This window comes from Desmodus rotundus, chromosome 3 (genome assembly GCF_022682495.2).
Source record: "Desmodus rotundus isolate HL8 chromosome 3, HLdesRot8A.1, whole genome shotgun sequence".
Lineage (NCBI taxonomy): Eukaryota > Metazoa > Chordata > Mammalia > Chiroptera > Phyllostomidae > Desmodus > Desmodus rotundus.
The window spans coordinates 185,560,058-185,571,885 of NC_071389.1; the positions used below are offsets into that span (position 1 = coordinate 185,560,058).

The following is an 11,828-nucleotide window of genomic DNA, read 5'->3' on the forward strand; positions in this document are numbered from 1 at the left end:
GCAGAGAGTTGGTCATGTAAGGAAACATGCCTTTTGTTACTCTCGTGGTAAGATGAAGGGTAAGTGGATGGTAGAGCACAGTGAGAGGCAATGTAATGTATAGTAGAAAAGAACAACACTTTGGAGTCAGGCAGGAGGAATTCTACTTGTGCCATGTAAGTTATTTAATGTCTCCGAGAAAGTTACTTTCTCTCTTGCTGAGCCTCAATTTCCTCATTTATAAAATAGAAATATTAGTAAACCAACTTTGAAGACTTGTGAGGTTAATGAAATAGTGTATGTATAAGCACCCAGCCCAAAGGTATAGTTATGACATTTGGGGAGAGAAAGAAAGCAGTTTTAGATTTTTTTTCTGTAATAGATGGTATTATTCAAATAAATTATTTATGATGATCCTGAAGGGCACTATACAAATTATTTAAGTTTAACCGCTACATTAAGACATAGTGTTAGATTTACTTTATGAACTTTAATTATTAAATTAGGTACATGTAGTATTTCTGACTTTTCAGAAAAACAAGTTTTATTTTGGCCAAACATTTTTATAACAATCTGAATACATGGTAATTTTTTATCTGTTATTAAGCATATTGTTTCTCAATGTACACAAATTTAGATGGTTGATTTTGGATTATTCTAGGAAAACCAATATGTAATAACTGTTGGGGATGGATTTATATAATGTCCCTGAGTAATAGGTGTTAGACAATCAGGATATAAAATTAAGACATGTTTTCTGGAACTTAAAAGGTCATCAGTTATATCACCACCATACTAAGATATTGTAAAAGCTTGCTATGATATGCTGAGTTTAAATATACTGTTTTGTGACATCAATGGTATGAATGGGTCATATTCAGGTAAAAATGGGGAATATTATGATTTACTTGCTGAATTATCCTATTAGTTAACATTTGTTGCTCACTTGAAACATTGTAACCATATCTGTTTCTTGTTATACCAGTTCAATTCTTTCATTTCCGTCATTAAAGAGATGCTTAATAGATTGGAGTCTGAACATAAGACTAAACTGGAGCAACTTCATATAATGCAAGAACAGCAGAAGTAAGTAGGTTGCATGTGAATTGCATGTGGTGTAGGCACATTATTAATTTTCTGGAATATGGACTAGAAAAATTGATGGCTTTCAGCTCGACAAAAAATTTCCAGCATATTAAGTTGAACTGAGCTAAAATAGACCATTGTTGAAAATCTAATGTAATTTCTGAGTACAAAAGTATAATATGATATAATCTTAGTATTTCTCTATGTAGCGAAAATTCTGTTTCTGAGAAAATCTCTTGTTAGCATTAGCCACTGGCATTGTAAACTCAGGGTACTGGTTATCAAGAGCACCGCTTATAAATAATTTTCAAATCTGTTAAACCCTGGTGTTTTGGTTTCTTCCTTTCTCTTTTCTGTAACCCCAGAAACATTTAAGGAGCATTCATTTTATATTCAAAGAAAGAAAAGGTGAAAATTATTCACTGGAGAATGCCAGTTATTAAAATCAAATCTTTGCTATATTCTTTGCCCCAGGGCTGGGGGTGTGGAGGGGGCACATGGTTTTAGGATATCTGTTAAAGTCTACCCCTAAGCCAAAAGACATCTGGAAATCAGTGGAATTCATATGAACCATAGCAAGGTTACCAAAAAGAAACTTTTTAGCTTCTACTCCAATGTAAGATGAAGGCTTATGGAAGTAAATCACACAAGGTGTGTTATAGAATGATGTGAAATAGCCTTTGTGTGCTCTAAGTATTCTGTGATGTATATATTGATACTATGTTTGGTGGATTGAGTATATAAACATAGAAACCCTGAAAATAATTTAAAAAATTTATAACTTAATATCTAGTATCTGTACTTGCAGTATAAATGAACCGTCTCTTTTCCTTCTTCCAACCTAAATCCTCTTTTTTTGCAAGGCATGGATCGGGTCCACATCACAGTGGTTGTAGCATTTATTATTAAGAGTCCACAGATTCTAAACTTTTCCCCATATTACATCTTTTCTCTCATTGTAAGGCTCTCAGGATAGTAAGAGCCTTACTTGCCTGATTTTGTGACATCCTGAGTAAATTTTCCAGTAAATCTCAAATGTTGAGTTTAAAAAAAAAAAAGACTTGTATACGGATGTTAATTTAGGGGGCAAGCAGACATTACTACTAGTAAATAGTGAAAAAGTTTTGTAGAATGAAGAATGAAGTTGCAGTTTGTTTAGGTTCTAATAAATTAAATGTGTATGAACTATTTTTAGTATGAGTATTTTAAAAATATGCATTTCTTTTTATTGCTCTGTCATAATTCTTAATTTTCGCGCAGATCTTTGGATATAGGAAATCAAATGAATGCTTCAGAGGAGACAAAAGTTACAAATGTTGGGTCTCAGGTAAGAAGACATTTAGATTATTTAAGTTTTTGTAAAAAGTGCTTGACATCCTGCTTTATTTGTTGGGGGAAGGGTTTTGCTCTTTAAGAAGTAAAATCACAAATGTTTTTGATGTCCTTTAAGCGGTTTACTTTTTTCTATTTCATCAGATTGACAAAGTCTTTAACAATATTGGAGCAGACCTTCTGACCAGTGGTGAATCAGAAAATAAAGAGGACGTGTTACAGAATAAACATAAAAGAGTACGTTTCTTCACTACAGTTCTTCGTATTATATATATAATAGGACTTCCTCTAAATAGGTTTTTGTTGGGAAATAGTGTTTAGCATCTTAACAAGAAATATTCTTTAGTTAGTTTTATGAAATTTAGAAGTTATCAGTGGAACATGAGCTGACCCATGTTGAGAATAAAAATACTTAAGATTTTTAGTTGCTTTATTACTCAGCAGCCCACCTGGTAACGTTTCTAGATTGCCTGACTCCCCTGTTCGTTCTGCTGTACTTTGCCAGTCACAGCCCTTGGTAAGTTCTGTGCCTCTTTTCTGCTTCTGACTTCAAATAATAATAAACAATAAAATTACACTTTCCAATTGAAATATTGGTTAGCATCCAGTATTAAAAAATCCTTCAATATTGAATTTCTGCTGAGAGCAATTTTCTTCTCTTCATTCAGCACATAAGAGTACCTGTGTGGGTAAAGCCATGGAGCTACTGGACATTGTGGTTTACAAAACTATAAGAGAACATTCTGTGAGTTTATAGTTTAGCAAAGTTGGTAAAAGAAAAAGACAAACATCAAATTTGATGCAGCCATTGTGAAAGGAGCTGTTTCTTCCCTGGCCTTTTGATGAGTTCCTAAAATAATTTTGGAGTGAGATATGAGGAGGGGCCCAAAAGAACTGGAATTATTTTCTGGAGAGTGAGCCCATTGTATTATAGGCTTCCCCCACAAGGTGCGTGTTCTAGGAACCCATCTGTATCCATGTACCAACTGGCATTGTTGTGAGAGGCTGCATTCGGCTTCAGTGAAATTTTTTTGAAAACTCTTTTAATGTGTTTGCCCATGTCATGATAAGTGATTTACGAGCACACCTTGCCCACACTTTGCTGAGTGGTCAGCAGTTTTTGACTAAAAATGGCATAACCCCATGCCCTATCCTTCATATTTATCCGATATTGTCCCAAGATCACTTTTTTTGTTTCCCTGGATGAAAAAAGTTCTCAAAGGGAAACATTTTGCCGATGTGGAAGAAGTGAAACAAAAAATGGCAGAAGCACTAGAAGGCATCAAAATTGACAGGTTCAAACATTGTTTTGAGCAGCAGGAAAAACATCTAGGTAGGTGTTATTGCATCAAATGGAGAGTACTTTGATGGTGACTGAAGTTTAAACATGTAAGAATAAATACACAGTTTTTTAGAAATAAATTCCAGGTTTTTGGGGGTCACCCCTCATAGACTAGAGTTCAGCAAGAATCTCCCAATTTTATAAAATAAAATCATCCAGTTATATTCTCATTGTCTGGAAAAATATGCTTCTAATGAATGGTTTTAAAATAATTATTTTCATATCGGAAATATTTTAGCACAAATTTTGTGAGTTTCTACCTAAAGTTAATCATTCACTGCAGTTTGTTTAAAGTTAATTTGAAACATAACTTACCTGTTGCAATCACCAATACAGGTATTGTGAAACATACTAAGACATACTTTACAAAATAAGAAACCTGCTGTTTTTCAAATGGAATTATGATGTTGCCAGTTTAATTTTAATTTTAATTTTAATTTTTTAAGGCATCACTTACACTTGAAGAAAAACAAAAATTAGCAAAAGAACAGGAGCAGGCACAGAAGTTGAAAAGCCAGCAGCCTCTGAAACCCCAAGTGCACACACCTATCGCTCCAGTCAAACAGGTCAGAGTTCATTTCCTTTTTTTTTTTAAGTATACCATTCTTAAGGAGTAAGGTAGTATAGGACTTAATCTCTTTGGGGTTTGTATAATATATTTAAAGAATACTTTACTATACAGTTTCTAAAAAGTATGGGCAGATTTTCCAACAACTCCTCAATAGCCTGCCTGGTGTATATGTTTCAAGATAATACTTGTTACCAATAAGGAGGAAGCTAGATGAACAGGACAGTTTTTTTTTTTTTTTTTTTTTTTAATATTAGGTGCCATGGTACTAATGCAACACTAACTACTTTGAAATGATCAGGAATATAATATTCATGCATTTATGTATTTTTAAACAAAAGTAATTTTCAAATTTTGGCTTTTTAATTATAGTTGAGTTTGTAACTTGATTAGGAGTATTCTTTATATGGCCTGAGCAGTATTTACCTGCTACTGTGTTCTAGGCAATGTTACAGGTGCTGTTACTGTGGCAATAATTAATGTCCCTGCTTGTTGAGATTTACATTCTTACTGGTTTCAGAATAACTTTTTCTTCAAAGCTTTCTCAACATATTTTTTGTTGTCTCTTCTTCATCACTGAAATTCTGAGAAAATTTTTTTTGTGCGCCAAGAGGCAAAATCCAGAATATTTTGTAGTTACTTACATAATAATAGAAAAATTTTCACAAAATTTTGATAAAGTTAAAAATATAAAAATGTTAAAGTATCCTTTTTTGTCATAATGGATTTACTAATGAGAAGAATACAGTTCTATTTTGGGGAAGGTGGAGGAGACTATTGCATTTGAGTTCAAAATTAGTGTTCCCTAGCAGCAAATTGTTTACAAATGTTCATTTGTAAAGAAACACACAGAAATATGTACTGGCAGGTTGGATTTGGCCTCTGGGCCTTGGTTTGTCAACTTGTTGTAGACTGTTGAGCTTAATTTTAACTTGTCCGTTATAGTGTATTCTATCAGGTATTTATTCATTATAAAGTAATTTGGAATTCTTGGAGATGAAGTAATTCCCTCATGTTTTTCAGACTAAGGATTTGACAGACACATTGATGGATAATAATATGTCATCTTTGACCAGCCTGTCTGTTAGTATCCCTAAAAGTTCTGCTTCAAGTACCTTCACTTCTGTTCCTCCCATGGGCCTTGGCATGATGTTTTCTACACCAATTGATAATACAAAGAGAAATTTGACAAATGGCCTAAATGCTAACATGGGCTTTCAGACTTCAGGATTCAACATGCCGGTTAATACAAACCAGAACTTCTTCAGTAGTCCAAGCACTCCTGGAGTGACCACGATGCCACTGGGAACACCTTCTACTTTGCCAAACTTCAGTGCTGTGGGGGTTCCTCCTGCTGGTGGAAAGCAGACTCAACAAAGACCCACAGATATGTCTGCTCTTAATGATCTCTTTGGCCCTCAGAAACCCAAAGTTAGCATGAACCAGTTATCACAACAGAAACCAAGTCAGTGGCTTAATCAGTTTGCACCTCCTCAAGGGTCTCCAGGTATGGGCAGTTCAGTAATGGGAACACAGATGAACATGATAGGACAATCTGCCTTTGGGATGCAGGCTAACCCTTTCTTTAATCCACAGAACTTTGCACAGCCACCAACTACTATGACCAATAGCAGCTCAGCTAGCAATGATTTAAAAGATCTTTTTGGGTGAGGTGTATTGCCCCTAATTTTGAAGGATTGCTTCAGTTCTAATCATGGGTGAACTGATTTACATCTTTATACAGATTGCCTGGAGGAACTGCTTCTGTGGGAAAATGAGTGGTTCTAAGACAGAAAACACCTGTTTCCATGCCAGCATAGTGGTTTATGGACTTCTCTAAGGGTAGAAAGCATTTTTAAAGCATTGAGGATTTTTTTTGTCTCTTACCATATTCTCTTCAGGTTTTTTAAAGACCCAACCTGTACCTATCTCAAAGAGGAAAAAAAAAAAAGATACTCGAATATCTTGAATAGCAGAATTTTTAAATCAAATGTTTATTTTGCTTGAAAACCTGGTATTATTTTAAAAAATCTAGTTGATGGTAATTGCAATTTTTATCTATTAAATACTACATGGTACACAGTCTGCCTTTACAAGTCATTAGTCTTCACTTTAATATGTGAAAAATCTTGATGCTGTATTGATTTGTTTGCATTTAGTGTGACTGAGTGAGGAAATAATAAGCAAAACAAGAGAGGGATCAGATCACTTGCTTTTTCCAATCTTCTCAGATGAACTGACCTTTAGTACAAAAGACTGAGCAAAATTTAACGTAATGTTGATTTCATTGGTTCAAACTAAAGGCGTTATTAACCATCTTAAATGCAAATTAATCACTGTAAATTATATTTTAGCATGGTCTGCCTCAAATAGTAATGTTTTTTTTTTTTTTGCATTTACTTGGATATACTTAGAATCAGTTTTTCCTATGGTATCACAGACAGAAGAGGTATGTACTGGTTTGTGCTGATGTGATTTCCCTTACTGCTGCCTTCATATTTCATCTGAATTCACAATTCTGAGGTTGCAATACACATGAATTGCATTTTCAAAAGGAGATTTGTAAGAATTAAACTATATTTAATGAGTGAAGTTTTGAGATTTCTGCTGTATTGTTTCAAATGTAATAAACTTCTATAAAAATGAATAGTTGTATCTTCTGGCTACCAAGAGATCAATTTTGACCTTACCATGATAAAGTCTGACCTCACAACTGAAGTTTACTTCTTTCCTAGTAATATTTTTCTTTGATTTGCTGATAATTCATTCAATCACAGTTGGAGCCTTATGCTATAAATGTGATTTGTATTTTGTTAAATTATATTCCATCATTATATGATAACTTTAAAATGATCTTTCAGAGAAATATTTATATATTATAGTTGCTGCCATAGAGTTTGTGGTTTTTTAAATACCTGAAACCAGCAATTATTTGAAATAAACCATATGCAGTTTAGTGTGCTGATACTGTTTATTCATTGAAATATATATGTATACATACACTAAATTTCTCATTAACCGCACGGAACTTGATTATAAAGTGTAATTTGATGCTAATTTTGCTGGCAGCATTCAGTAAGAGCATACTTTAAAAAATAAGAAGTCAGCTTTACATCTGGTTTATCTGTAAGCTGTGTACTTCGTTCCATGGTTTTAGAGAAAGGACTCACAGGATTGCTGAAGAAATAGCCGAGAAATGAAAAGCACTGGGAAGACCAAGTGTTTCAACACGCACATTCACACCTTGACCAGATTATGTCTTGTTTGTAACACAGTAATATTTCTCTTGAGAAAAGTTTACATGGAATAAAATTGCTTCATGTTAAAGAGTTTTTCTTTGTAACAATTCAGTAGTCACTGTTTATTAGGAAATTGCTTTTTATTTTGTAAAATACTTTGATGTCAGTATGTTGAATTCTAGTTAGAAGGAAAGCTTAATGTAATACATATACTTTGAACTTCTAAATATAAAAATAGGTTATTTGGAAAAATATGGTATATAATTCTTAGGTAATTTTCACATCTTGAAATTTGCTCCTTTATTGAGGTATGGTGCTACATTTTCAGAAAATTTTTCCCTACACTTTATTTCCTCGAAGGTATATTATTTAAATAATTTTCAACAATTGAACTGTTACCATTGCCTTTTTCTGTTGAGAAATTGCCTCTGAAAAATAGTTCTATTTTTAGGCTTGTATTTCTATGTGAACAGAATTTTCAAGGTACTCGATCACCTTAACAGTTATTTTAGATATTGACAGCATATTTCAGTTCCTTATGCTTAGAGCAGAAGATTGGTAGGTTGAAAAGTACCTGTAGACCAAAATTACAGGAAAGATCCCCTTTTATTTGAATTGGCTCTTCTAATACTAAAATGTGTGATATAGGTAGAGGATGTATAAAAGGAAAGGGAAATTGACCGTGTACTTGGTTTGTTTTTTATTTGGAATGCTATGACCCTTCTTTTCACCTGAATAAGTTAAGGAAGTAGTTTTTTGTTATGTTATTTTTTTTAACCTGTAAAATACCTCACATGGTTGCTTTTACATATTAAAGGAAAAGTATATGTGAAAGTACCTGATAGCAAGCACAGAGTACGCACCAAATAAATTTTAGCTTTGATCAAACGTTCCATATTAAGTTGTGATTTCATGCTTTGTGTTTTACTGGTCTTGAAATAATTTTAGAGCAAAACAAATTACAAGAATACAAACCACTGTGTAGGAATTTAAAAGATTATGTCAGTGGCTTTCAAACTGTAACTGTGACATTCACTGAGAAATGTATCTTATAATGCAAACCAGTATGTAAAATATATACTGGAAACAAAAGTTTCAGAAAACGTCCTGAATTTTTTATTCTATACTATTTATTTAAAAAAAAACACACATTACAATCTCTAAAAGGATTTCAAGTCGTAGTTTGAATAAAAGTGAAATAATTCAGCCCTATGTTTTTCCAAGCAGACGTAGAAACAGGGCCAGGGATTTACACGGCCTTTCCTCAGTTGGTCAGAGCCAGGAAGAGAAACTAGATTGTTTTCTAATCTGCAGTCCCATTCTCTCTACCATGTTGCATCCTTTATGTGCTTTATTGTATTGAATTCTTCTGGAGTAGCTTTGGTAGAAGCTGTTTTATGTAGCAAGTGTGTGCTCAATCCTTACTGGTTACCATAAATACATTTACATTGGAAAAATTGAGGCAGAGGGAAATGACAGAACAAATGTTCAGTGAGAACCTTTGGGCTGCTTCTCTGAATTGTGGGTGCAGAGAGAGGGCTGGGGGGGCCGAGTCAGCAGTGCTTGCAGTGTGGAGAACTAAAGCATAACCTCTAGGAGGAGGAGGTGCAGTGCAAAAAGCCATTTCACCAACATGGAGTTTGTTGGATCCGGGAAACTTGGTCCAAAGCAGCCAAGTCGCTCCAGCTACTCAGAGGATTTAACTACCTGGGGTGCAAGCTACGTACGTGATTTTAAATTTCCTAGTACCACATTTTTTTAAAATAGGCAAAATTAATTCTAACAGTATGTTTTATTTAATGGAATAAAGCCAAAATATCATTTTAACATGGAATTGATAGGAAATTTAATGAGATATTTTACATTCTTTTGTATACCTGGCCCTTGAGATCTAATATATATTTTGCACCTCAATTCAGGCTAGTCACATTTTAGATGCTTAGCAGCCAGTGTGACTAGTAGCTACTGTATTAGGCAGTGTAGGTCTATGTGGAAACTGAGTAGCCAAAAGACTGAACTATGGCAATTACGATCTTACTGTCTTCTGCCTCCAAATTCATCCCTCTCAGTCCAGTAACACTGGAGTGGGACTCAACTTGTCTGCTTCACCCCGTGACAGAGTGGCAGGCTTCATAGATAGAGGGCCCTAAGGCAGCAGTGTAAAGCAATAGCAGCCAGAAGACACTTCACTCTGGGTTTTGGTTCTCCATTTCCTTTTGTAGGAGCCCAGGGGCTCTAGCAAAGGAGCTCCCGCTTACTGTGCCTTAGGCCACGCTGCCAGCCCTGCAGCCACTTTGGAGCAGCTCCCTGAACTGCTTCCATGGTCCCTTGGCCATTTCCTCAGGCAGCTAGCTGTCTTCCCACTCTGGGGGACTGACTGGTGAGGAAGAAAGCCCCTCCTAGTCTTCAGTTCCTTTTTTTTTAACTTTCAGAGGTGGTAGCTGCTTTTTTTGCAGCTGTAACTTCTGCACTCCTCCAAGTCCTGTTTTATGCTTTTAAATAATCAATCACCTCATTAACAATTATTAAAATATTCCTGTTCAAATATCTGCTGTGGTTTCTGTCTCCTGACCTCACCCTCTGATACACTCCTACTCCTGAGTTTACTAAGCTATTTTTTCTTTTTGTTTTTATATATATTTTATTGATTATGCTATTACAGTTGTCCCATTTTTTTCCCTTCCCTTTATTCCCCTCTGCTCTGCATCCCCCTCCCACCAGTATTCCCCCACCTTAGTTCATGTCCATGGGTCATACGTGTAAGTTCTTTGGCTTCTCCATTTCCTATACTATTCTTACCCTCCCCCTGTCTATTTTCTACCTACCAATTATGCTTCTTATTCCCTGTACCTTTTCCCCTGTTTTCCTCCTTCCCCCTCCCTGCTGATAACCCTCCATGGGATCTCTATTTCTCTGATTCTGTTCCTGTTCTAGTTGTTTGCTTAATTTCTTTTTGTTTTTTAGGTTCAGTTGTTGATACTTGCAAGTTTGTTGTCATTTTACTGTTCATATTTTTGATCATCTTTTTCTTAGATAAGTCCCTTTAACATTTCATGTAATGAGGGCTTGGTGAGGATGAACTCTAACCTGACCTTATCTGGGAAGTACTTTATCTGCCCTTCCATTCTAAATGATAGCTTTGCTGGATACAGTAATCTTGGATGTAGATCTTGCCTCTCATGACCTCGAAAATGTCTTCAGCCCATTCTTGCCTGTAGGGTTTCTTTTGAGAAATCAGCCAATAGTCCCATGGGAACTCCTTTGTAGATAACTGTCTCCTTTGCTTTTGCTACTTTTAAAATTCTCTCCTTATCTTTAATCTTGAGTAATGTAACTATGATTTGCCTTGGTGTGTGCTTGCTTGGGTCCATCTTTTTTGGGACTCTGAGCTTCCTGGACTTCCTAGAACACTATTTCCTTTGCCAGATTGGGGAAGTTCTCCATTATTTTTTCAAGTAAGTTTTCAATTTCCTGCTCTTCCTCTCTCCTTCTGGCACCCCTATAATTCAGATGTTGGAACGTTGAAAATTGTCTCAGAGGTTCCCAACCTCTCTTCACTTTTTGAATTCTTGTTTCTTCATTCTGTTCCGGTTGGATGTTTATTTCTTCCTTCTGGCCCAAATCATTGATTTGAGTCCTGGTTTCCTTCCCTTCGCTGTTGGTTCCCTATACATTTTCCTTTAATCCACTTTGCATAGCCTTCACTTCTTCCTCTATTTTGCAACCATACTCAACCATTTCTGTGAGCATCCTGATTACCAGTGTTTTGAACTCTGCGTCTGATAGGTTGACTATCTCTTCATCACTTACTTCTAGTTTTGGAGCTTTGATCTGTTCTTTGGGCATTTTTTTTGTCTTGGTGTGCTTGTTACATAGTAAGGGGCTAAGCCATAGGTATTCACCAGGGTAGGGCAACCCACCTTGGTGCTGTATGTGGGGAAGGGGGTCTGAGAGGGAACAATGCTGCTTGCTCGGCTCTCGGCCAGCTTTCAGTCACTTCCCCTGCCACCCACAAGCAACTTGGGCCCTTCTGGTGCTGATTCCCAGGTGGGTGGGTTTGTGTTCATTCTAGGACCCTATGGGTCTCTCCAATGAACGCTCTCCTCTAAGACTGGGAGTTTCTCCTGCCATGGCAACCAGCCCCCACAGGTTTTATAGTCGAGAGGTTTTGAGGCTTTATTTCCTGGCTCTGGAACCCTGGGTTGTGTGATCTGTCTCGCTCCCCAGTTCCCAGTTTATCTGCATGCAGATGTGGGATTGCCCATTCCACCAGCTGTTGTCT

At 35.8% G+C, this 11,828-nt stretch overlaps 1 protein-coding gene across 4 annotated transcripts in view; it reads left to right on the plus strand.

The window, feature by feature from the left end:
- The window catches only part of SCYL2 (SCY1 like pseudokinase 2), a 58,058-nt gene extending 49,939 nt beyond the window's left edge, over positions 1 to 8,119 (plus strand). For all 4 annotated transcript variants that reach the window (XM_045187229.3, XM_024579089.4, XM_045187230.3 and 1 more), the window contains 5 exons: positions 965 to 1,065; positions 2,326 to 2,392; positions 2,542 to 2,634; positions 4,186 to 4,305; positions 5,331 to 8,119. In XM_045187229.3, the coding sequence (XP_045043164.2) occupies positions 965 to 1,065; positions 2,326 to 2,392; positions 2,542 to 2,634; positions 4,186 to 4,305; positions 5,331 to 5,978 (1,029 nt within the window). In that variant the 3' untranslated portion in view covers positions 5,979 to 8,119. The remainder of the gene's footprint in view (positions 1 to 964; positions 1,066 to 2,325; positions 2,393 to 2,541; positions 2,635 to 4,185; positions 4,306 to 5,330) is intronic.
- The last annotated feature ends 3,709 nt before the right edge of the window (positions 8,120 to 11,828 follow it).